Here is a 25,905-nt window from a genome sequence, read left to right as displayed (position 1 = left end):
AGAAAAGAGGCCAAAGAGGTTGAGCCAGTGCTCCCTTCTTGCTGCCCCCTCCCTTAACTGGGGCGATCGAGGTTCTTCTGTGGGGCAGCCCAGGGAAGTCTTGGACCCCGGACCCTTTGGGGGCCTTGGAAGTAAGGCTGGGGCAGTCTGAGTTGGGTCAGGGGGGGGAAAGGGGGACGAGCCAAGGCCCGGTGGCCGGAGCAAGAGAACAGCATCCCTTAGCGCTTTCTCCCCCCTCCCTCCTATACAGGCAGTCCTCGACTTCACCAGTTCATTTAGTGACGGTTTGAAGTTACAACGGTGCTGAACAAAAGGGGCCTACGACCTTTCGCACTTAACGACCGTTGCAGCACCCCCACCAGTCACATGGTCAGAATTCAGATGCTCGGCCACCGGCAGGTACCGAGGAGGGTCGCAGTGCCCGGGGGGGGGGAGGACGTGGTCACGCGATCCACTCCTGACCAGCCAAGGCCATGGGGAAGCCAGATTCATACAACATACAACAACCATGTTGTTGAGAACTGCAATTGCCTCAGCAACAGTGGCAAGGAAGGTCGTAAAATGGGACACTTAACAACTGTTTTGCTCAGCGAGAGAAATTCTGGGGCTCAATCAATCGTGGTCGTAAGCCGAGGACTTACCTGTGCCAGGGAGTAGGAAGAGGCACAGCAAGCCACAACAGATCAAGCAAGTTGGTCTGGAATGGTCTAGGCCGGGGGTAGGCCACCGTGGCTCTTTTATGACTGGTGGACTTCAACTCCCAGAATTCCTGAGCCAGCATGGCTCAGCTTGGAAACCTCTCCCTTTCCCCTCAGCATGGCTGGCTCAGGAATTCTGGGAATTGAAGTCCACCAGTCATAAAAGGGCCATAGTTCCTCCATGCTGGCTCAGGAATTCTGGGAGTTGAAGTCCACGAGTTATCAAAGAGCCAAGGTTGCCTACCTCTGGCCTAGGCCTAGGCCGCTTTATGACTCGTGGACTTCAACTTCCAGAATTCCTGAGCCAGCATGAGGGAAACTTTGGCCCCTTCATGACTGGTGGACTTCAACTCCCAGAATTCCTGAGGCCAGCCTGGCTCAGCTTGGAAACCTCTCCCTTTCCCCTCAGCATGGCTGGCTCAGGAATTCTGGGAGTTGAAGTCCATGAGTCATAAAAGAGCCCAGGTTGCCTACCCCTGGTCTATAGGGTCTCCTGCTTGAGCAGGGGGGTTGGACCAGAAGACCCCCAAGGTCCCTTCCTGCTCTGGTATTCTCTAAGGTGCAGGTTCAGCCTCCCCGCTTACCCAACAGACACAGACACGGAAGCAGCCCTGTGCCTGGCGGGACTGGGCCTCCACTGCCTGGGAAGCAGCTCCCAGCAGTCCCCCGCCTCCCCCCACCCCACCCCCGCTTACCACGGGGTCCTTGACGATGTCTAGAAGGTTGATGATGTTAGGTCCTCCCCGCAGGTTTTCCAGGATTTTAATTTCACGCTTTATTTTCTTTTTTTTTACTGGCTGAAAAGAAAGAAGGCGTGCAGTAACCTCCGGGCTGCGGGGTCTCTCGGCCTGGGACGGCCTTCGCCTGCCTGGCGGGGCACACACTGCCACACACACACACCCCACCCAGGCTTGTGGCTCTGCTCAGACACTGCAGCCCAGGCACTTGGGGGAGGGATTGGGATGGCATCCTCCTGCTTTCCTTTCTCACCCACACTTCCCCCCCCCCACACACACACACAGGCAGTAGCTCTGCAACCCCTGGAACGGGCAGAGCGGGGCCAGCTTGAGTCAAGACACTGCAGAGCTGTTTTACTCATTTGGCAAATTGACAGGAGTGCCCACCTCACTCAAAACGGACCCTGGCCAGCGTGCAATTACACCTGCTCTTAAACCCTACTCCCAAACCAATCAAAAGCCATTTAAACCAGACCACAAGCAGGAAAACGTTATGCAAGATGTAGCCGGAAGGCGGGCTGCCTTTTCGCAGCAGATGCCCAAGCTGGCTTGAAACTTTCGCTCGCTTCTGGTAACTCTTGTTTGTCCAGTCTCTTTTGAAAACCTCCAGGTTGTGGCTGCTGGACAAACACTGGAGGCTTTCAAGGAGAGACTGGAGAGCCACTCAATCTGATGTGGCATAGGGTTCCGTGCCTGACCAGTGGGTTGGACTAGATGACCTCTAAGGTCCCCTCCAGCTCTTCATTCTATAATCCCAGATCAATTAATCAGTGGGACAGAAGTTGCCTTCAGACGTTGTGGGTGCTCCAACACTGGAAGTTTTCAAGCAGAGACTGGACAGTTGCTTGTCTGAAATAGCAGAGGGCTTCCTGACTGAGAAGGGAGCTGGACTAGATGACCTCTGAGGCCCCTTCCAGCTCTGTCATTCTGCCATTCTCTTCTGCTCTTGGCAGCAGTGCTGTTATGATCAACCCCATTCGGGAGCGAAGGTGAGACTCGAACCCTGAATCCACCCCACCCGTGGCCTGGGTGAAGGGATGTCCCCTGCCCTGGAAGGTCCCCACTAAACGGGAAGATGCCGACTGACCCACCTTGAGGATTTTCACCACCACTTTCTCGTTGTTGGTGATGTTGATGGCTTCAAAGACTTCGCTGTATTTGCCACGACCGAGTTTCCGCACAAGTTGGTAGTCATCTTGGTTACTGTTGAAATAAAGGGATGGAGGGAGGGAGATACAGAGAGAGAGAACGATACAGAGAGAGATAGGGAGAGAGAGAGAGGGAGAGAGGGAAAGGGAGAGAGGGAGGGAGGGAAAGAGAGGGAGAGGGAAAGGGAGAGAGGGAGGGAGGGAAAGAGAGGGAGAGGGAAAGGGAGAGAGGGAGGGAGGGAGAGAGAGGGAGAGAGGGAAAGGGAGAGAGAGGGAGAGAGGGAAAGGGAGAGAGAGGGAGAGAGGGAAAGGGAGAGAGGGAGAGAGAGAGAGAGAGAGAGAGAGAGAAGGAAATTCAGCCGCCAGAGGGGTCACTGTCTGGGAGGCAAGGTCTCTGGCACGGCTGCCCCCCTGCCCCTTGTGCTGGTCCAGGCTCCACCAGATCACCGGGGGGGGGGGGCTCAGCCTGCCTTCTCTGTATTTTTTTAGCAACTTTTCTGTGCTGTTCCCTCCCAAGTTGCCACGGCTTTCCCTTCAGTTTCTTTTCCAGTGGAGCCAGAGAGACGCCAGTTGCCTTTGGCATGAGAATCGCTCTGGGCCTTTAGAGTGGAATTCAGGGTGCCCCGATTGTATCTGCAAGAACCCCTTGAGCCACATTCAGCTGAAAAAGCACAAGGACGGGTCCTGGGCGCCCTCCGAGCTGGGTTGTTTTCTGGCAGACGTTTCATGACCCAGCTAGGTAACATCATCAGTGCTAGAAGGGAGGAGAGGGGGGTGGCCCCTTTAACTCTGAACCCTTCTAGCACTGAAGCTGTTACCTAGCCGGGCTAGGAAACATCTGCATTTTATTGCATAAGGGCAGGTAGTCCCCAAATTGCAGCCATTCGGTTAGTGACCGTTCAAAGTTACGACGGCACTGAAAAAGGGACTCATTTCGCAGACTTACAACCGTGGCAGCATCCCCAGGATCACGTGACCAAAATTCGGATACTGGGGCCACTGGCTCGTATTTACGACGGTGGCAGCGTCCCCGGGGTCACAACTTTCTGATAAGCAAAGTCAGCAGGGAAGCCGGATTCGCTTAACAACCGTGCCACTGACTGAACAAACTGCACTGATTCACTTAACAATCGCCGCAAGAAAGGTCGCAAGACGAGGCAAAACGACTCTCTTGTTTGGCGGTGGAAGTCTTGGGCTCCGTTTTGGTCGTTAAGTCGAGGACTACCTGTGTGGTGAACTTTTCTGTCTTCCCCAAAGTTAAAAGGACTGAAAACGTGGCCAAACGGCAGCAGGAGCCCTGGGTGGCCCTCACTCTCTGCACTCAGGAGGCCTTGCGGCTTGTCTGTCTCCCGATGAAGACCTGCACACCCTAATGAGCTCCCTGGGGGGGTGTCCCTTCCCACCCACCTTGTCCCCCCCAGCCCCCAGCCCAATCCTGTGGGCTTCTCTGGCCACGGAGGAGCCTTCGCCACTGGCGTCGACAAGGACAGTGGTTCTCAACCTTTTTAATGCCGCGACCCCCAACCGGTCGTAAGTCGAGGACTACTCAACCGGTCGTAAGTCGAGGACTACTCAACTGGTGCAGCACCATTTGCAGAATGGGACTTTTGGCGGGCTGAGCAGGGCAGAGACAGCCTGGACCATTCCTATTGGCTTTGGAAAGCCAATAGAATTAGACTCTATTCAAGAGAGTCTATTCTATTGGCTTTCAAAAGCCAACAGAATAAAAGGGAGGAGCACAGCTAAGGAAAAGGGGGAAAAAAATGGTGGACTGCGTTGTTTGGCGACCCCCATGAAATAGTCATTCGACCCCAAACGGGGTCCCGACCCACAGGTTGAGAACCACTGGACAAGGATATCAACGCCGTGGCCAGGAATTATTCTGAACCGCCTGCCCTGCCAGGGTGGCAAAGACAGGACCGCTTCACAGGGCTTCTTCTGATGGCAGCCTGGCCACCTTCCAGCTCCAAAATTATGAGGGTTCAGCCTCCTTCCTTCCTCTCTGCCTTGGCAAGTCTTTTCAGCCGGTTTTGTAGCCCCCGAGAGGCCCGCCAGGCAAGCAGACCACCACAAACTCAAGAAAAAAAAAGAAGCTTGTCCCTTCAGGGTCCCAAAGGGGTGGGGGGGAAGGGGGCAGCAGCCTGCCAAGCTTCTGCGGACTCCAGCGTCACCTACCCCCACTCCACCACATGGGACTCGTAGTCCCAATATTCGCGAGGCCTCTGGGTGTTGACGTCCGTGTAGACTCTTGCTCGACTCGGTACCGGGCCCGACATGGCTGTCCCAGGGTGGCGATCAGCACCGCAGTCGCTCTGGAAGAAGCAAGCAGGTCAATCAGCTGCACGAAAAAAAGGCAGAACGAGGCTGGCCCTCCCCTAAAAGAGAAAGGGGACCCGGCGGGGGGGGGTCGCTAGGAGGAAAGCCCCACAAGAGACTTGGCTTACTGCCTACCTTAGAAGAATGGACACTTAAGGTTTCCACTTTAGCGGAAATGGCAAAAAATTCAGCTTATTTAAAGGACCATACACAAGAAAAATTTATTATAGTGTGGAGAAGGCGGATAGATTATATTCAGAATAAATACGGAACTTTAAAGTTCCATTTATTTTATGATTTAATTTTTTCTTGAGGTTATAATTACTATTTATAGATTTTTATAATATTTAATTTATAGTAGATTTGTTTATGTTATTATCGATCATCGCACAGTCAGCCAGATGTTCAGACTGGATTTGGCATTTTGTCTACCTATCGAGTCCTTACCCAGGACCTGGGATAGGCAGATGTGGATGTTTGATGGTATTACAGGTATCGTCGCAGGATGGAAGCAGTTCCTAATAAGGCCGCCTTTTGCAATTGACTAATAGCGAATTTGTCAATGCCAATGGTGTTCAAGTGGTGCTCCAGTTGTTTTGGGATTGCACCCAAGGAGCCTATGACTATTGGTACTACCCTTGCTTGCTTTTGCCACAGTCTTTCTATTTCTATTTGTAGGTCTTTGTATTTTGTTATCTTCTCCAGTTCTTTCTCTTCTATTCTGCTATCTCCAGGCACTGCCATGTCCACTATCCAGACTTTTTTGTCTTTCTTATCGACAATTGTTAAGTCTGGGGTGTTATGTTGCAGGTGTTTGTCTGGTTTTATTATTATTATTATTATTATTATAAGTTTAGAGAGAGTTAAGGGTAATGTATGAATTTGTTTATTGTATAGAATTTTGTTGTTGTTTTATTGTGTTTGTTTTGTTTATAATAACCCTGTATTTTGCTCTGGGAAGTGGGGTGGGGTGGGATTAAGTATATATAGAAATATTAAAGTATGAAATAGATGGAGTAATTTAGAGGGAGGTGCCGCTCAGGTGTTTCCCCTGAACTGTATCCGAAGAGGGATAAGAGGGGAGGAGGAGGGAAGGAAGGAAGTTGGATGGGAGGAAGGGGTGAGGGGAGAGAGGAGGAGAGAGGAAGGAAGGAAGGAAGGAAGGAAGGAAGGAAGGAAGGAAGGAAGGAAGGAAGGAAGGAAGGAAGGAAGGAAGGAAGGTTGAGAGGGCGGATGCAGTCGGGGGGAGATAGACGAGTGACACCTAAGGTCTTATTTTAAAGGTATTTTTCTCTCTTTTTTTTAGTTTTATATATAATGTATAGAAAGTATGATATGCATTGAACATTCAAGTAAATTTTTTAAAAATAAAAAGGAGGCTTGGCTTACAAGGCAAGCACTAAAACGGTGTTTCTGCCCTCTGAGCACGTTTAACAGGTGTGGACTTCAACTCCCAGAATCCCCCAGCCAGCATGCGCTGGCTGGGGGATTCTGGGAGTTGAAGTCCACACCTGTTAAACGTGCTCAGAGGGCAGAAACACTGCACCAGAAGCCCAGGGAAACCACGGGAGGCACCCACCAGCATCTCTTCCTTCCATGGCCTGGGGCTTCCTGCAACAGCTGAACTAAAACAGGAGGAACCGGCCTTCCCCGAGAACAGAGGCAAGGGCTCAGAGGTCCGAGAAAGACAAAACTCCCCTCGGATTTGGGGTTGCTTGGAAAGGGAAGGTCAGGGAAGAGAGGAGGACTAAAGGCTCCAGTAACAAGCACTGGGACATCAGCTGAGGGCAGCTCTCCGGGGTTCCCAGATCTGCCTCCCTGGGAAGACCCTTGAGTGCATCTGTCAGGAAGGAGGAGGAGAGGACCCCCCCCCATCTCTTCCAAGCTGGAGCCCGGCTGCCCGTTTCCCTCTTGGGGTCTCTCTCCTTGGTGCCTCTTCTTCAGAGGAGACCACACTTGGGATGCCCCGTCCAGTTTTGGTCACCACGATGTAAAGAAGATGCTGAGACTCTGGAAAGAGTGCAGAGAAGAGCAACAAAGAGGATCAGGGGACTGGAGGCTAAAACATACGAGGAACGGTTGCTGGAATTGGGAATGTCTAGTTTAATGCAGAGAAGGACGAGGGAGGACAGGATAGCAGCCTTCCAGTATCTCAGGGGTTGCCCCAAAGAAGAGGGAGTCAAGCTATTCTCCAAGGCGCCTCAAGGCAGGACAAGAAGCAACGGATGGAAACTAATCAAGGAGAGAAGCAACCTAGAAATAAGGAGAAACTTCCTGATAGTGAGAACAATTAACCAGGGGAACTCCTTGCCTCCAGAAGCAGTAAATGCTCCAACACTGGAAGTTTTTAAGAGGAGACTGGACAGCCATTTGTCCGAAATGGTGTAGGGTTTCCTGCCTGAGCACGGGGTTGGAGTAGATGACCTCCAAGGTCCCTTCCAACTCTATTTTATATTATTATTATTACTACTACTACTACTACTACTACTACTACTACTACTACTACTACTACTACTTGTTAATTGCGAAGTTGTGTCCAACCCATCGCGACTCCATGGACAACGTTTCTCCAGGTCTTCCTGTCCTCTACCATCTTCTGGAGTCCACTGAAGCTCACACCTACTGCTTCAGGGACTCCATCCAGCCATCTCATTCTCTGTTGTCCCCTTCTTCTCTTGCCCTCCATCTTTCCCAGCATTAGTCCCTTCTGCAGTGAGTCCTTCCTTCTCATTAGGTGGCCAAAGGACTTGAGTTTCCACTTCAGGATCTGGCCTTCTCAAGAGCAGTCGGGGTTGATCTCTTCTAGGACTGACCGGTTTGAACGCCTTGCAGTCCAAGGGACTCGTAGGAGTCTTCTCCAGCACATTACTACTACTACTGTTATTATTATTATTACTACTACTACTATTACTACTACTACCATTATTATTATAACAATTGCAGGAATTGGGAAAGTTTAGACCAGGGGTGCATTCTGGGAGTTGAAGTCCACAAGTCATAAAAGAGCCAAGGTTCCCCACCCCTGATCTAAACCAATGAAAAGAAGGACTAGGCGTGACATGACAGCAGTCTTTCAATATCTGAGGGGCTGCCCCAAAGAAGAGGGGGGTCCACTTATTCTCCAAAGCACCAGAAGGCAGGACAAGAAGCAAAGGATGGAAATAAATCAAGGAGAGAAGCAACCTGGAACTAAGGAGGAATTTTCTGACAGTTACAACAATTAATCAATGAAACAGAAGTTGCCTTCGGAAGTTGTGGGCGCTCCATCACCAGACGTTTTGTTGACCCTCCCTTCCCTCTACCTCTATAAAACCTAATAAAATATTTTCAAAAAAAGAGAGAGAGAGAGAGAGAGAGAGACTGGACAGCCATTTGTATGAAATGGTCTAGGCCAGGGGTAGGCAACCTTGGCTCTTTTAAGACTCATGGACTTCAACTCCCAGAATTCCTGAGCCAGCCACGCTGAGGGGAAAGGGAGAGGTTTCCATGCTGAGCTATGTTGGCTCAGGAATTCTGGGAGTTGAAGTCCACCAGTCATAAAAGAGCCCAGGTTGCCTAGGCCTGGTATAAGGTCTCCTGCTGGAGCAAGGGGTTGGACTAGAACACAGGTCGGCAACCTGCGGCTCCAGAGCCACATGCAGCTCTTTGAGCCTTCCCCTGTGGCTCCCAGCCTCCTCTGCCTTTGCAGAGAGAGACAGAGACAGAGAGAGGCAATTGCGCTTCCCTGCTTTTCTTTCTCTCTCTCTCTGTGTGTGTGTGTGTGTGTGTGTGTAAAAGAGAGCACACTCACAGTGTTCTCCGAGGAGCTGAAAAGCTTATTGGGCGGAGCTCCTCCCTTTGCTGCGTCTCTGCAGGAAGCAGGAAGGGCAGGAGAGAGCTAGCTAGCCCAGCTAGGCTGACTCAGGAATTCTGGGAGTTGAAGTCCATGAGCCATAAAAGAGACGAGGTTGCTTACCCCTGAGCTTGTTGGACAACAGCTTGAAGCTTGCCAGGTGAGCAGCAGATAGGAGGGGGGAGAAAGAGAGGAGAGAGAGGGAGAGAGAGGAGAGAGAGAGAAAGAGAGTGGGGGGCAGACCAAGGGCAGATAGAGAGGGAGGGAGAGGGAGACAGAGAGAAAGAGACCCTTTTGACATCTAAAATGAAGATAACACTGCATATATCCTTTTTTTACCTGTGTGTGTATGTAATTTTATTCTCTTAAAGCATTCTCTTGGTGATCATTGTTTTAATAGTATGGATATTCCCAAGAGTCATATTTTTATTTTTATTTTTAATGTGTGTGTGTGTGTATACACACACACACACACACACACACACACACACCTATAATAAAGGTAAAAAAGGATATATGCAGTGTTATCTTCATTTTAGATATCAAAAGGGTTTTGTGGCTCCCGGTGTTTTGTTTTTGGTGGGAAACGGGTCCAAGTGGCTCTTTGAGTGTTTTGGGTTGCCTACCCCTGGTCTAGAAGACCTCCAAGGTCTCTTCCAACTTGGTTATTCTGTTAAGATCCAGCAGCAACTGTCCCTCAGGCTGAAGAGGAAGTACCTAGCTATGCAGCCACAGCACCTGGCTCCCTTCCCAAGAGGCCCGCAGGGACGCTTGCTGATCCGAACAGCCTCCCCCTAGTATCACATGCAGGCTCTCTCCCCCCCCCCAGGCCAATTAAGTCAAGAAAAGCTCCTTGGTGGCTGGGGGGGGGGGTGGCGCTAAGGAGCCCTTGCGGAACCAGTTAACCCAACACGGAGGTTTCAGCAGCAGCGAGAGAACCAGCGTGCATGCAACAATTCCCAGCCTGGGTCCATGGAGATTCCCAGGCCACGGTCGTCCCCCAAAGGTGCATTTTTCCAAAAGACAACCGGACTCCCTTGGTTTTTTTCCTCTGAAAATCTTTCGCTTCGCTTTCAAAAAAGTTTATTTAGTTCTTGGATGAGAAGGGAAACGTTTGCAAAGGGGGGGGGAAAGCCCCCCAAGAAAGTCCAGTTGCCTTTTGGAAAAAGCCCCTTTGGGGACCCCCTGCCCAAAGAAGGGGCTTTGAGGATTCAAGAGGGGGGAGGGAAACCAGAGCCTAAATCCCGGAAGGGGCTCCTGCTCGCCCCCAGTCCCCAACCCCCCCCCTCCAATGTGCCCCCTGCAGTCTTGGCTGGTTTTCCTTCAACGACAGAAGGCACTGGGGAGACTCCCCCCCCCCAGGGCAGCTGGGACTCTGCGCTTGGCTTCCACATAATTCTTTCCTGACCTGAATTCCCAACTGAAAGGGGCCTTGCAAAGGTCCCTACGCCTGGATTTGGGGCACGACGTTCTGGAAAGATCCTAAGAGCCGTGACCATTAAGGGTGCATCTACCAGCTTGTGCTGAAATAATATAGTTCCTGGGTCATTGTTGGGGGGCTGTTCCCTGTCCAAAGAAGGCCCCCGTTGTCACCACCAGCTGCTCCTCATGCAAGGTGGGCAAAAGGCGGACGCCACCGTCTGACCGAGGCCAGCCTGGAGCTGCAGCTCAAATGCTTTGGCCACCACTCTCTGGAAAGGAGCCTGAGGCTGGGGAAGATGAGAGGAGAAGGGGATGGCGGAGGAGGAGGAGGAGGAGAGGGTCATCAATACAGTGAAGATGAGTTGGAAATCTGAACCAACTCCAGGAGACAAGAGCAGGCTGCCCGATATGCTGTGGCCCATGGGGTCACCAAGAGCCGGAGAACAACAACAACTGAACAACCTTGGAGAGGAGCCCTGGCTCCACCGGGGCAGCCCTGCACAGCTCCGGGGCTCGACATAAATGTGACCAAGAGAAAATGAGGACTGGCAGCCTTGGAGATGTTCCCAGCCTTCCATCAGGGCAGTGTTTCTCAACTTTGCTGGCTGTGGAATTCTGGGAGTTGAAGTCCACATGCCTTAAAATTGTCAAGGTTGAGAAACACTGGCCAGCGGAAAGCAGCCGCCAGCAAGGCAGGAGGAGCCCCTGGCCACCTTCCCCAGCAAACCGGATGGGGAGCCTCCTCGCTCGCCCTCCCGGCTGAGCCCTGGCTAGCTCCAGCCTTCCCCAGTGGGGTCCTCCCCCTTTCACCCTTGGAAGAATTTGGAAGGGCTTCTTCTCTGCAGAAGCACCCTCCGATCAATCTTCCCTTGCCTGGTTACGGAGATCCCAGTTAGCGCATCTAAGGAAAATCTTTTTTCTCCACTACTTTGGAGAAACAAACCCAAGGCCTGGGGGGGGGGGGCAAGAATCCATGGATGCTGCTGCTGCTGCTGCTGGAGGAAGCCTGAAAGGCACTTTGGGTGGGTGGGCCAGAGTAAAGGATGGAGGGAACAGCCCCCCTGTGCCCAGCAGCAGCAGAAGGACCCACAGGCCAGGCCAGGCCTGGCCTGGGTAGCCAGCATCCCAGAGTCCTTTTCAGCCAGGAAAGACACCTACAGCCCCCTTTACAAGGGCCAACCAAGACGTCAAGACCTGCATCTGGAGCATCAGGCCTTGACCTCCACCCAGGGGAGACCGTCTTGCATTTCAGCCCAGCTCTGAGGACTTCCCTGCACACAGCCAGGCCTGGAAGGCAGGCAAAGCAATACCAGCCCATGCTAAAAAAAACAACCCTGGCTGGCTTTGCTGGCCTTCGTCTCTTCTGTTTCCTTGTTTACAGGTTTGTGTAGCTGGGCAACTTGCAAAAATGTGGGAGGCGTGCATCAGTAAAAAATAAAATAAAATTACACGGCAACAACCAATATGGCCACAAAGCTCAACAACAATAAAGTAGGCGGTTGGGGCGTGCCAATCTGGCCCTCCACCTGCCAGGAAGAGCTCCCCTCCCAGTCTGGCCCCAGGGTCTCCCCTTGCCCAGAGGCCGGCCGGGGTCTTCCCGAGGCCAAGAAGGACCCACCAGCTGTGCCTCCCAGGAAGGGGAGCTGCCCTCCTCAGATCAGGAATTCTGGCTCAGGAATTCTGGGAGTTGAAGTCCACGAGTCATAAGAGCGCCCAGGTGGCCTACCCCTGCCCCAGGGTCACGTGATCAAAATTCAGGCACCTGACAGCTGCTTCATATTCACGATGGTCGCCATGCCACTGGCAAGTCAGTGCGGAAGCCGGACACCCTCAAAAAGGTCGCAAAACGGGGGAAAACTCACCGTCTTCCTTAGCCACAGAAATCGGGGCTCAAGGGTGCTCGTAAGTCGAGGACTGCCTCTATCCCCCCAGTGGCTCCACTGTAACCCGTGCCACTTAAGTAATTCTCAATTCTAGACTGGAGGCAAAGAAGAGAGGGAGGCTCCCCTTCTTAGCTGGGGGGGGCCCTCTGCCCTCAGCTTCAGCTCCCACTAAAGGTCGGGCCCAGAAAGGAGGGGAAGCACAAAGATGCCTCGGAGGGGAACAATGGATGGTCTGCCTCGGGATTCTGGAGCTTTTAAGCAAGCCCTGCCGTGAGAAAGAGAAAACCACTTCTGAAAAATGAGGGAGAATCCCATTTTTCTCCACCCCAAAGGCTTCCTCTATGTCAGTGGTTCTCAACCTTTCTAATGCCGCGACCCCATAATACACTTCCCCATGTTGTGGTGACCCCCAACCACTGATACATCACCGGGTGCCAGGGGCGTGGCTAAAGAAAAGGGAAAAAAATGGCGGACAGCCTTGTTTGGCGACCCCCGTGAAATGGTCGTTCGACCCCAAATGGGGTCCCGACCCACAGGTTGAGAACCACTGGTCTATGTTGACCAGGGGTCTCTCTCTAACCTTAGCAACTGTAAGACTTGTGGACTTCAACTCCCAGAATTCCTCAGCCAGCCTATCTGGATGAGGAATTCTGGGAGTGGGTCTACAAGTTAACGACGCTGAAGGGGTTACCCAGAGAACGAACCTTAACCCTCAACAATTCCACTATTTAAGACAGTTAAAAAATAATTTAAATTTTTGTCATTCACATTTCATTCTGTCCCTTCTTGCCAAACTTTCTTTAATGATTTATTCCACTCCTTCGTGGATATTAGGGGAACTCCTGTCTCGCGGGGATTTGTCCCGCAGCAAGTTGGCTGTGGCGAGCCGTCGTAGACTCCCTCAACCTGCCCTTCTAACAGCCAGAAATTCTCCACCACTCCTCAGATGGACCAAAACCAAATGAAGCCCCTTCTCAGTTGCGGCGAATCTTGGGAGACACAGCAGTGTCCAAAACCCACTCTACAAACATAAACAGCCCGTGCCACAGCTGGTGCTCGGGAAAGGAATCTGGCATCTCAAGATTAAATTCCATTTGGAAAGCAAGTTCCCAGTGTCAGGAATTCTCACATGCACACAAATGCCAAGGGCATCCATTTAAAGCACGAAGAAAAGCAAATAAAACTTTCGCAAACTTTCTTCTAAGTTCCTGTTTTTCTTTCCTAGGCCAAAACTTTGTGTCTGCCTTTCCTCAGAGCGCAATCGCAGGAAACTATGAAAACACAACAGCATAATCACAGATAATACCTCCTAAACCAGAGGTTCTCAACCTTGGCAACTTTAAGACTTCTGGACTTCAACTCCCAGAATTCCTCAGCCAGCTTTGCTGGCTGAGGAATTCTGGGAGTTGAAGTCCAGAAGTCTTAAAGTTGCCAATGTTGAGAACCCGTCCTAAACTGACATACATTGGTGCTCCTGAGCTTATCTACCACAGAGTGACAGGACAGGCCTCAAGGAGATGGATTCGATACGATTCTGTGCAATTAAATCTACCGCACCTCTACTCTCATGCATAATTTGGAAGCAGACCTGTAGGCCATCCAATCCAATCCCATACTCATTATAAACAATTCTACATTTCAATTCCCCACAAAGAGGGCTTTCCAGCCTCTATACCAGGAGGGTCCAATCTTGGCCAGTTTGAGCTGGCTGGGGAATTCTGGGAGTTGAAGTCCATAGATTTTAAAAGTGGCCGTGGTTGAACAGCCTTCCTCTAAACAAATGTAGCCCCAAAGAGGATCCTTCCAGAGAAAGGGGAGGGGGAGGCTGCAGGCTCAGCCCCAGCGGATGGGCCGAGAGGTTGGGTTCTGCTGCTCCAAGAACTGCCCAGCTGGCAATGAGAAGGCAGAGTGGAGCCCAGGAGACAAACGCAAAGGGAACAGAGGGAGGCCCTTCCTCCTGCACCTGAACAGATTAAGATCCATCCATTGGGGAGGGAGAGAGGGAGGGACAGACTCCAAGGGAGGGGGAGGGAGAGAGGCAGGCGGGCGGGCAGGCAGGCAGGCAGGCAGGCAGGCAGGCAGGATGGATGGATGGATGGATGGATCACTGATGATCTTAACAAGTTGCGTAATGAAACAACTGCATGAAAAACGCCTTGGTAAGGCCACACCTGGAATACTGCATCCAGTCTTGGTCACCACAATGTAAAAAAAGATGCTGAGACTCTAGGACAGTGGTTCTCCACCTGTGGGTCGGGACCCCATTTGGGGTCGAACGACCATTTCACGGGGGTCGCCAAACAACGCAGTCCGCCATTTCCCCCCCCCCCTTTTTCCTTAGCTGTGCTCCTCCCTTTTATTCTATTGGCTTTTGAAAGCCAATAGAATAGACTCTCTTGAATAGAGTCTAATTCTATTGCTTTCAAAAGCCAATAGGAATTGTCCAGGCTGTCTCTGCCCTGCTGAGCCCGCCAAAAGTCCCATTCTGCAAACGGTGCTGCACCAGTTGAGTAGTCCTCGACTTACGACTGATTGAGTAGTCCTTGACTTATGACTGGGTGGGGGTCGCGGCATTAAAAAGGTTGAGAACCACTGCTCTAGGAAGAGTGCAGAGAAAAGCAACAAAGATGATTAGGAGACTGGAGGTTAAAACATATAAGGAACGGTTGCTGGAATTAGGTATGTCTCATTTAATGAAGAGAAAGACGAGGGGGGGACATGATAGCAGTCTTCCAATATCTCAGGGGCTGCCCCAAAGAAGAGGCAGTCAAGCTATTTTCCAAGGTGCCTGAAGGCAGGACAAGAAGCAACGGAGAGAAGCAACCTAGAACTAAGGAAAAACTTCCTGACAGTGAGAACAATTAACCAGTGTTAATTAAGCACTATTAGTTTTGAATTGTAATACGGACTTTCATCCTTATATAACAGGGAAGAAGAACTCCTGGGCTGGTATCAGAGGGAGTTTTAACTTTGGGTTAAAAGTTAATTTTTAACTTTAATTAACTTTGGGAAAAAGGACCAGGGGATAGAACTTGACGGAGATGCACAATGGCTGGCATCTAGCATGGACCTAAAATAGCATCTTTCAAAGTTGGCAACTTTAAAATGTGTGGATTTTAGTACGCTGGCAGAAGAATTTTGCAAGTTGAAGTCCACACATCTAAGACTTGCCAAATTTGAACAACACGGATCTGCAAAATTTGTGGCCACTGAAGACTGGCCTTGATTAAAAAGCTAGCTGGCAAACCAATCGTGGATGGTGCAACCTTTATACTGCAAAAGGCATGCTGGTTGGAGAACGGCCAAGAGCAGAGAAGGACAGGGCAAGGGTGGGGAAGATGGGCAAAGACCTGAACAAAAGGAGGAATTATAGGACCTGATTGGCCCATCACAGGAAGGTGAGGGAAGATAAGAGATTTTACTAGCCAGAGGGACAGAGAGAGGGAGACTGCTGGCAATTTTTAAAAAATGAGTATTTTTTACGCTATGTAGTAATAGTTATTTAGAAACCCACAGAGAGGCACATGCACAAATATACATTTGAAAACATACGTATGGTTAAACTTTAGGCTGCGCAGCTCAACATAGAAAAGTTTAAAATCTAAAGCTTAACCTTAAAGGGGAACAGAAGGGAGAGAGCAACAGTATGCCGTGTCCTGATTGTATTAGGTTTAGGATGTTTGAGTCGGAAATCAAAGCCGGATGCTACAATAAAGTATAATAAAGTAAAATAAAACTGAAGGGGCATTTTGCACCAAGTTGTCTTTCAAATCCCGAAAGCCCACAAAAAAAAAAAAAAAACCCAATTATTAAGATTCCAACCTGTTGCTCAACAAATGGCTGCTGGGCTGCTGAACTGCCTTTAGAGCAGTGGTTCTCAACCTGTGGGTCGGCACCCCATTTGGGGTCGAACGACCATTTCACGGGGGTCGCCAAACAACGCAGTCCGCCATTTTTCCCCCCTTTTCCTTAGCTGTGCTACTTCCTTTTATTCTATTGGCTTTGGAAAACCAATAGAAGAGACTCTCTTGAATAGAGTCTAATTCTATTGGCTTTCAAAAGCCAATAGGAATTGTCCAGGCTGTCTCTGCCCTGCTGAGCCCGCCAAAAGTCCCATTCTGCAAACGGTGCTGCACCAGTTGAGTAGTCCTCGACTTACGACCGGTTGAGTAGTCCTCGACTTACGACCGGTTGGGGGTCGCGGCATTAAAAAGGTTGAGAACCACTGCTTTAGAGTCAGGACGTCTGTGCTAACACTTCAAGAACACCCAGGCTGGAGACGAGCGGAAATCACGACTAAGCTGTGGGCATTAAGGCTACGGATATACCGGAGTCAACATGGAGTCAACACTCCTTTCTGAATTCGGGACCTGGAAAGCATTCTTACATCCCACTTTCCCAAGGAACCTCCAGAGAAATTCATTTCCGGAATATGCATTAAGAAATAAAAATAAACGAAATACAGCTAGTCCTCAACTTACAGCAGTTCGTTTAGTGACCGTTCAACGTTACGACGGCACTGAAAAAAGGTACTTATGACTATTTTTCACACTTACGACCGTTACGACCATGATCAAAATTCAGATGCTTAGCAGCTGCTTCGTGTTTATGACGGCTGCACTGTCTGGGGATCGTGTGACCCGCTTTTGTGACCTTCTGACAAACAAAGTCAGCGGGGCAAAGTCAGAACTGAAGTGGTTTCCTTAACGACTGGCAAAACGTTGTAAAATGGGGTTAAACTCACTTAACAAATGTCTCATACGGTCACATGAATTTTGGGCTCAGCTGTGGTCGTAAGTTGAGGGCTACCTGCACAAACGAGCTCACGTCCGCACCCAAACGCGGGTTCCCACACCTGACAGAAAAAAGAGGGCTGGCCTCAGGTGAGCGGGTACCTGGAGTCTGCTTTAATGGGCTGCCCCAATGCTGGCACTGGCCGCTGTCCTGCCAGAGGCCGAGCAAGGCACATACAGCATTCCAGGCAGGGAGGGGGGGCGGGGAGGGAGGGGTGTGAGGCTGGCCACACGGTGCTCGGAAGGTGCGGCAGGCTGATCCCACACCGTCAGCGGCCGGATTCCATCTGACACGAGGGGGGCAGAAAGAGAGGCGGTTCCGAGGACCCAGGCATCCGGTTATAGCATCGCCCCGTTCCTGAAAAAAAGAAGGGATAATTTCTGCAACTGTCATATTCTCTCCTTTCCCAAACTGCTGTTTTTTTAACACTTCTCTCCTGGATAGTCTGCACAAAAACTTGTATGGATAGGACAGGGGTAGGCAACCTGGTTGACTGGTGAACTTCAACTCCCAGAATTCCTGAGCCAGCCACGCTGAGCGGAAAGGGAGAGGTTTCCAAGCTGAGCCATGCCAGCTCAGGAATTCTGGGAGTTGAAGTCCACCAGTCATAAAAGAGCCAAGGTGGCCTACCTCTGGTCTAGGATAACAATGAAAAAATGGAACACATCCCTCTCAAGTAGCTATCGGAGAATAAAAGGTTGTAGGAATCCTAAAGTTTCTTCTAAATAGGGCCCGGGGCTAGGTAAATCCAGAAAGTTACGTGGGGAAAACCGTGAGTAATAAAACCAGGGCGGATAGATCATTCAAAACAAACTGAATGCCAGGGAAGAAACCGGGATGGAACACAATGAAGGTCAGCTTTGTCCAAATCCCCAAACCAAACTGGCTAATTTAGAAAAGAGAACAGGGTGTCTTCGTAGCGTGGGGGCTGAAATGAGGGCTCCCTGGAGCTCTCTGAGCTTGGTGGTTTTCTTTTCGATGTTTCATGACCCAACTAGGTAACACAATCAGCGCTGGAAGGGAGTGGGGGTTGTGCTGGGTGGGGGATTCTGGGAATTGAAGTCCCCCCCCCCTTAAAATGCTGGCTGGGGGATTCTTGGAGTTGATGCGTCCCCCTTATAGCATTCTGATTGTGGATTTCTGGGAGTTGAAGCCTCCTCTTAAAACATGATGGCTGGGGGATTCTGGGAGTTGAAGCCCCCACCTTTTAAGCATGCTGGCTAGGGGATTCTGGGAGGTAACATCATCAGTGCTAGAAGGGAGGGGAAGTTGCGTTTTCTAACACTGATGATGTTATCTGGTTTGGGTAATGAAACATCTGCAGGAAAACAACCAAGGTCAGAGAGTACTAACGTGTGGGTGGATGGAAAGGAAGGAAGAAAAAGAAGGAAGACATCACTGATGATGTTACCTAGTTGGGTCACGAAACGTCCCTCAGACCAGGAGCTGCCTGAACTGAAGCAGGGCAATTTTAAAGCAAACTAAATTCAAATGAACTGAAACTCTGTGGGTGATTTGGGCTCTGGAGCCGTGCATTAACAGGAGATTCACCCACCGTGCCAAGCCACAACTTGCACACCGGACTCACACACCACTCAACGGGCCAAACCAAACCCAATCAAGCAAAGCACATTATGGCCTGGGACGCTGTGCGAACCAGGGTGTCAAGGTGGACAGAGATCCGAACCAGGAAGCAGCCACTCAACAGTTTCGTCTTGGGAACAGCCGGGAGGGTCAGCAAGCTGGGCCGATTCAAGGTGGGGCTCCCCAAGAAAGCCCCCCTTCTCCCCAAGGCTGAATGGGGGGCAGGAGAGCAGGAAAGCCGGGGTCTCCCTCTCCTGTCTTGACCCTCCCCCAGGAGAGGGAAGGCCCTGCAGGGTTTGGGGAAGGGGCTGCTGGAGGGCGGGGGGGGCTCCTGGCCAGGCCTCCCCTGGGACCCCTGGGGGGTAAAGGCCAGAAAGTTCTGCTCTGCCCCCCCCCAACCAGAGCCCTGACCCAAGAGGCCTGAGAAACCCCCACCCAAGGCTTCGAGGAGGGTCTATTGGGGACCCTTTATGGATGGGGGGGGTCTCCTCCATTCTGCCCCAACGACAACCCCGTGGGGGGGGTTGAGAAATCAGCGCCCACAAAGCCCCCGGGGATGGCTATGGGGGCAGGGCGGGGGTCGCGCCTCCCCCGCCCAAAGAGCCCCCTCTCTGCGGGGGGGCGTCTTCCCCGCCCCCTCCCAGAGACCTCGAAGTACGGGGGCGGCTCCCCTCGCCCCCCCCAACTCAACGGCCGGGGCCTTCCCCAAGTGGCGCCCACGTCCCGGCCCATCGCCGCGGGGGGGCGCCACCCTCGGAGACCGCCCCCCGGCCCCCCCGCACCGCCCTTGAAAGGCTCCCCCCCGCACCCCCGCCCGCCACTCCCGGGGCTCGGGCCTCCCCACCCCCACCCCGCCGGCCCAGGCTGCCCCGCGGCTCCTCCTCACCTCGCCGGGCCGCGCGGGGGGGCGGCGACGAGGACGGGGGGAGCGGGCGGGTCTCTCCCGGGTCCGCTCCTGGGGGAGGGGGCGGCCTCTCTCAGCCCGCCGCGGGGGGAGACAATATGGCGGCGGCGGCGGCGGCAGAAGCGCGAGCGAGCGGGAGCGGCAGGAAGAGGCGGCTTCCCCGCCGGGCCGCCAGAGGGCAGCTTCCGCTTCCAGGCCATAGAGCTCGGGACCGGCGGGCGGGCAGAGCGGCCGAGGCGGTTTGGCTATGCGATGCACCATAGAGGCGGGTGCTGCAGCCGGTCCAGCCGAGAGTCTGTCTGGAGCAGCGCCGGCTGGGGATGATGGGGCCGCGCGTCCGGCCGGTTTGCAACCTGGGAGTGTAGTTCTTTCTCTTGGCGGAAGCAGGGAAGAGCCCCTCGGTCCTCGAGTCCCAGTGGACGATCCCGTAAACGGAGCCAGCCGTGTGCAGCAGCAGCCAAAAGAGCTAATACCATTCTGGGTTGTATAAATCAGGGGTTCTCAACCTTGGCAACTTTAAGACTTGTGGACTTCAACTCCCAGAATTCCTCAGCCAGCTTTGCTGGCTGAGGAATTCTGGGAGTTGAAGTCCACAAGTCTTAAAGTTGCCAAGGTTGAGAACCCCTGGTATAAATAGAAGCATAGAATCAAGATCACGCGAAGTATTAGTACCGCTTTATAAAACCCTAGTGAGGCCACACCTGGAACATACTGCAGCCAGTTTTGGTCACCATACTACAAAAAAAATATTGTTGAATGTCTCGAAAAAATTCAGAGAAGAGCAACTAAGAGGATCCAAGGCCTGGAGACTACAACATACGAAGAACGGCTGCAGGACTTGGGTTTGGCCAGTCTAAAGAAAAGAAGAAACGGTAGACGTAGCAGTGTTCCAGTATCTGGGGGGCTGCCACAAAGAAGAGGGGGTCACGTTATTCACCAAAGCACCAGAAGGCAGATCGAGAAGCAACAGATGGAAACTGACCAAAGAGAGAAGCAGGCTAGACATAAGGAGAAACTTCCTGATTGGGAGAACGATCAGCCAACGGAACAGCTTGCCACCAGAAGTGGTGGGTGCTCCAATACTGGAGGCTTTTAAGAAGAGACTGGACAGCCACCTGTCGGAAATGGTCTAGGCTGGTCTGATTGAGCAGGGGGTGGACTAGAAGACCGGACTCCAAAGTCCCTTCCAGCTCTGTTCTGTTCTGTTCCTCCTGGAGCTAGAAGGGGACAAGAAGGGCCACAGGGCTGGGGGGGTGGCTGGGCAGTGAGGCAACCACGCATTAAGGGATATGGGCGGTGTGGGGGGAGAATCATTCATTTGCCCTAGGCCAGGGGTAGGCAACCTGGGCTCTTTTATGACTCGTGGACTTCAACTCCCAGAATTCCTGAGCCAGCATGGCTCAGCTTGGAAACCTCTCCCTTTCCTGGCTGGCTCAGGAATTCTGGGAGTTGAAGTCCACCAGTCATAAAAGAGCCAAGGTTGCCTACCCCTGGCCTAGGAGGTCATGGGAGGGGGAGCTACTACACATGGGGGATCTGGAGCTTTTCCCAAGTCGGAGGAACCTGATTCTCTGCCTTCAGATCTACCACCAACGAGGTGGTGACCCTTTGAGAGCTGAATGCAACGAAATTTCATTGTAATGTATGCCGATTAGTGTACATTCAAAGTGAAAGTTATTATTCTATTCTAAAAAGGAACCCAGGAGATTCATGAATCAGCCCATCAAACTATCAGGTTTTTTTGGATAGTTTTGATTAAGTCGCTTTCCAGTCTTAGCAACCTTATAGATGCTCGCTCCCTAAAAGTACAGGGAGTCCCCGACTCACAACCACAATTAGCAGAATAAGAGGTGGAAGGGAGCTGGGAGCTCGGAGGTCTTCTAGTCCAATGTTTCTCAACTGTGGCAACTTGAAGATGGATGGACTTCACCTCCCAGAATTCCCCAGCCACCATGGCTGGTTGGGGAATTCTGGGAGCTGAAGTCCGTCTATCTTCAAGTTACCATAGTTGAGAAGCATTGCATCTAGTCCCAAGCCACTGCTCAAGCAGACCAGGATGATAGGAAGCAGAATTGTCTTCCACTAGTCTCCATTTTGAGAGTGAATTTGGATCCCCTTTCATCCTCAACATCTTGCCTATTAAAGGAAGACCTGAAAACATGGTCTTAACCGAGATATTACTCATTTGTGGTTTCTTTTATCATAGACCAACCACTATTATAATTACTTTTTCTTCCAGACTGGTGCATTTCTGTTTATAAGTGAGATGAAATCAGCAACGAATGAGTTGTTAGCCATCTGGAGTCTGGCCTGAACGGGAAAGGGCTAGCCACGTGGCTCCAGAAGTAATTGGAGGAATAGCTGTAGTAAAATGCTAGTTTGGCCTAGTGGTTCAGGCACCAGGCCGGAAAGCAGCGAGTTCTAGTCCTGCCTTAGGCACAAAGGCCGGCTGGGTGTCTTCAGGCCATGGGTCTTCAAGCTTGGCCCTTTTATGACTTGTGGACTTTAACTCCCAGAATTCCTCAGCCAGGCACGATAAAAGGGCCAAGTTTGAAGACCCCTGCTTTAGGCCAATCACCAGGAGATGAATTCTAGTCCCGCCTTATTTATGGAAGCCAGTTGGGTGACTTTGGGTCAATCAGCAGGAAGCGGTGAATTCGAGTCCCACCTTAGACACAAAGACTGCTTGAATCAGTCTTTTTCAGCCCAACCCACCTCACAGGGTTGTCGCTGTGGGGAAAATAGGAGATGGAAGGAGTATGGTGTGTGTTCACCACCTTGTTTATAAAAATAATAAAGGAGGGATACAAATAAATATGGGAAGAATGGAGAAACTGCTTTTCACGGATCACCTTGTTCTCCATTGAAAAGACACCAGCCGGCCCCAAAATGTGGCCTTGCAGAGGCCTCTCCAGGGGGAACTTTGGATTGGCCTCAAACTTCACATCTTCTCAGGCCTCCTCAGATCCCATTTTTCAGAACAGCCCAGGTGGGCTGAGGGATTCTGGGAGATGAAGTCCACGGGTCTTAAAAAGTTGCCAGGCTTGGACACCTCTGCTTAAAGCTGGCTATTTTAGGTTGTCTTTCCCTCGTGTCCAACTGCCGCAAACGCCTTTGGCTTCGTCCTTGGGTTGGTTGACTCATTGCCCTTCCCCAGAGGCCCCCCCCCAGGGACCCTCTGTCTACTTTCCCTCAAGGGGTCTTCCACCCCACCGCACAGAGTCAAGGGGTCTTCCACCCCACCGCACAGAGACAGAAACATTTTGAAAATATGCTTTAATCACTTGGTACCGGGGCAGATACATTCTGCAAACTCTTAAAAAGTTGCTGGGTTGACAAAAAACACGGTCGGGCTCAGTAGCAACCCACCCTGGGTGTCAGACGGCGGCTACGGCTCCTGCCAGCCTATCGGACGGAGTCTCACAGGCCTGGGGCAGCTCCCAGAAGGGGCCGACAGCCGTGCAGAGCTGAGCCCCAGAAGTGTCGGGACGGACCAGGAGTGCAGAGAACTGGGGCAACTCTTGTGGGGCAAGGAAAAACAGAAGCCAGGTGAGCCCTGGAGCCCCTGGCCCATGAAAGAAGACGGCACACCGAAGAGGGCCAGATGCCCCGGGGGGAGGAAGGGAGGGGGGCTGCTCTCATCCGCTGATGGGACCGGGGAAACCCCCCAATAAACCTGAGTCCTTTAAAGTGCCAGGGAGGCAGCCCCTTTGCCCACCCGTTCCAGTGGCCCAGCTTCCCTCTGAAAGGGCCGCAGCCTCTGCCCTGCCAGGCACGGTTGGCGTCAGTCCTAATTTCTATTGCGTGGATGGAAGGCAACGGCTCACGGGATCAATCCTGCCAGAGGACCAGCTAAAAACTGGGGCACCGGGAAGGTTATTGCATTGATCCAATATTCGGACTTCAAGAGTACCTGATAGACAACCATCTCACACACACACACACACACACACACACACACACACACACACACACACACGAGTCAGAGACAAGATAACACCCGCGAGGCAACTCCTCCTGAGCAGAGTCCGTGTCGTGGCCTGGGCTGGTTCCTTCAGTGGATCTGGGTCCCCCCCCCCCCACAAGAGGCGGCAGAGAGGCTGGAGGGGGGAGGCTGGCCACGGCCAGGCCCCCTGCTGATCCTCAGCACAGAAGAGGCAGGACGGAGGTGAGCCTCGGCCGGCCATGAGAGTCACTGGCTTCCTTCGTAGTTCAGCACGTAGTAGTCGTGGACGTACATGAGGATGGCAATAGGCTGGCCAATGATCAAAGATATCCATACCGCCGCGTTCCCGTAGTTGCCCCAGAGAAAGCGGCTCACAAACCAGGAAAAGGGGATCTGGGCAGGGGGAGAGGGAGACCAGCAGCAGCTTAGAGAGGGGCGAGAGCAGGAGGGGGGGCTAGGGGGGGTGCAACAGCCCCTCCTGGGCTCCCCGACTGCCACCCGTGGCCACGGGCCTCCTGGTCTCACCTGAGCCATCATACCCATGAACGCCCACAGCCGGAACATCTTCAAGGGGACGCTCACCAGGTACTGCCAGGGTTGAAGAGAGATGGGAAAGTCAGCTCAAAGACAAGGGGGCACCACGAACGCCCTCTTGGGTGAAAAGAGGGGGGCAGGGGGGTGCCTGCTGTGGGGCAAGGGGATGTCAGCTCTCTCTCTCTCAAGAGGCATCGACTGAGTCCAGGGAAAGGGACACCAGCCCCTGCCACAAGCAGGCTCTGTTCTTATTTCAAAGGCCTTGCTGAAAAGAGAGGATGTGCAAAGTGCGCTAGGGCTTCGGACTTTGCATGTCAGGCCCAAGATCTGAAGCAGCCCTGAGGGGGTCCTGGGTGCAGGACCCCTCAGGGCTGGTGGTTTTCTTGCAGATGTTTCGTCATGCCAACTAGGGAACGTCATCAGTGCTAGGTGACATCATCAGCTGGCCCTGATGGCGTTCCCTAGTAAGGTCGCCAAACGTCCAAGACAACCACCCAGCTCAGAGAGCACGCAGGACCCCCTCGCGTCTTGAGTTTTGAGTCTGGATTCGGTCTGTTGTCAGCTAGAAGAGAGAAGTACTAACCTCGTGGAAAAAAGCAGACGCGAGGAACACAGCCACGTGGCCCGTCCACTTCGCCGCTCCCTTCTTCATCAGGGGCTTGTAGAAATGCCTAGAAGACGCACAGGGGCAAAAGAGAGCCCACCCTTAAGAGTCCTGCCCTCCAGGGAGAGCAAACAGGACGATGGGTCCCCAAGTCTTTCCCATCGTGGCCTCAAGGGCATCTGGCAATAGGCGGACTTAGGATCGCCTAACGCAGTGGTTCTCAACCTGTGGGTCAGGACCCCATTTGGGGTCGAACGACCATTTCACCGGGGTCGCCAAACAACGCAGTCCGCCATTTTTTCCCCCTTTTCCTTCGCTGTGCTACTCCCTTTTATTCTATTGGCTTTTGAAAGCCAATAGAAGAGACTCTCTTGAATAGAGTCTCATTCTATTGGCTTTCAAAAGCCAATAGGAATTGTCCAGGCTGTCTCTGCCCCACTGAGCCCGCCAAAAGTCCCATTCTGCAAACGGTGCTGCACCAGTTGAGTAGTCCTCGACTTACGACCGGTTAAGTAGTCCTGGACTTACGACCGGTTGGGGGTCACGGCATTAAAAAGGTTGAGAACCACTGGCCTAAGGATCATCCTTGCCTGCTTGGACTTGGAAAGAGCCAGCCTGTCAGGTGCCCTAGAGAAGACGGAGGGTGGCATCTCCCAGGTGACCTGGCACCCCTGGCTCAAGCAGGGGAGATGGCAGGTGAGCTCCAGGAAGGTGTCGATGGAGGTTCTCCCTCCTCCAGGTCAGGGTTGACCCAAAGCTGCTTTTTTTCCTGTCTTTTCCTTGAAGATGTTTCACTTCTCATCCAAGAAGCTTCTTCAGCTCTGCCTTCAACCACTCTCAGAGAGAGAGCTAACAACCAGAGTATAAATCCTTCCATCCTCCACCATTCAGGCAGAGCCGAAGAAGCTTCTTGGATGAGAAGCGAAACGTCTTCAAAGAAAAAACAGGGAAGTCCTTTGCCTCCTGAAAAAAGCACCTTTGGGACTCCAGGAATGAGGGACCTTCTGCCGCAAGGAGGACACCAACCTTCGGGCATGGAAAATGAAACGGGGCTGGGAAGGCCAGCTCAACCAGGCCAGCTAGGCCCAATCCTCTTTCTCCAGAAACAGAGTGAAGGCTCCAAATCCGGTTTCTCTCCTCTAGGCCAGGGGTAGGCAACCTTGGCTCTTTTATGACTGGTGGACTTCAACTCCCAGAATTCCTGAGCCAGCCATGCTGAGGGGAAGGGAGAGGTTTCCAAGCTGAGCCATGCTGGCTCAGGAATTCTGGGAGTTGAAGTCCACGAGTCACAAAAGAGCCAAGGTTGCCTAACCCTGGTCTAGGACTACCTGTATAGACCAGGAAATAGCAATATAATTCCCTCAGTTCGACATCACTCCCATTGCAGTGGTGGATGCCAAAATTAGTTCCTAAAAACATTAAATGTTACTTGTGTTATTTTAGTCTTCTCACTTGAAATCAAGTCAGATCTTAGATTTGAAAACAAATTTAAAAAACAAATTT

The 25,905-nt window shown here is 52.1% G+C and overlaps 2 protein-coding genes across 3 annotated transcripts in view; both read right to left on the bottom strand.

Moving 5' to 3' along the window:
- LOC120298015 (casein kinase II subunit alpha-like) overlaps positions 1-19,458 on the bottom strand; it is a 30,802-nt gene extending 11,344 nt beyond the window's left edge. For both annotated transcript variants that reach the window (XM_039321331.1, XM_039321332.1), the window contains exons 1-5: positions 19,301-19,458; positions 16,932-17,187; positions 4,759-4,895; positions 2,527-2,638; positions 1,394-1,495 (exon numbers count right to left, since the gene is read on the bottom strand). In XM_039321331.1, coding sequence (XP_039177265.1) covers positions 1,394-1,495; positions 2,527-2,638; positions 4,759-4,859 — 315 coding nt within the window. In that variant the 5' untranslated portion in view covers positions 4,860-4,895; positions 16,932-17,187; positions 19,301-19,458. The remainder of the gene's footprint in view (positions 1-1,393; positions 1,496-2,526; positions 2,639-4,758; positions 4,896-16,931; positions 17,188-19,300) is intronic.
- Positions 19,459-22,577: 3,119 nt separating this feature from the next.
- The window catches only part of DGAT1 (diacylglycerol O-acyltransferase 1), a 38,299-nt gene continuing 34,971 nt past the window's right edge, over positions 22,578-25,905 (bottom strand). The window contains exons 15-17 of the mRNA XM_039321354.1: positions 24,382-24,469; positions 23,790-23,852; positions 22,578-23,657 (exon numbers count right to left, since the gene is read on the bottom strand). Of these exons, the coding sequence (XP_039177288.1) occupies positions 23,511-23,657; positions 23,790-23,852; positions 24,382-24,469 (298 nt within the window). The 3' untranslated portion in view covers positions 22,578-23,510. The remainder of the gene's footprint in view (positions 23,658-23,789; positions 23,853-24,381; positions 24,470-25,905) is intronic.

This window comes from Crotalus tigris, unplaced genomic scaffold, assembly GCF_016545835.1.
Source record: "Crotalus tigris isolate CLP2741 ecotype Arizona unplaced genomic scaffold, ASM1654583v1 scf7180000023738.1706062, whole genome shotgun sequence".
Classification (NCBI taxonomy): Eukaryota; Metazoa; Chordata; class Lepidosauria; order Squamata; family Viperidae; genus Crotalus; species Crotalus tigris.
The sequence above is the reverse complement of the archived record's forward strand: the minus strand, read 5'-3'. Positions and strand labels throughout refer to the sequence as shown.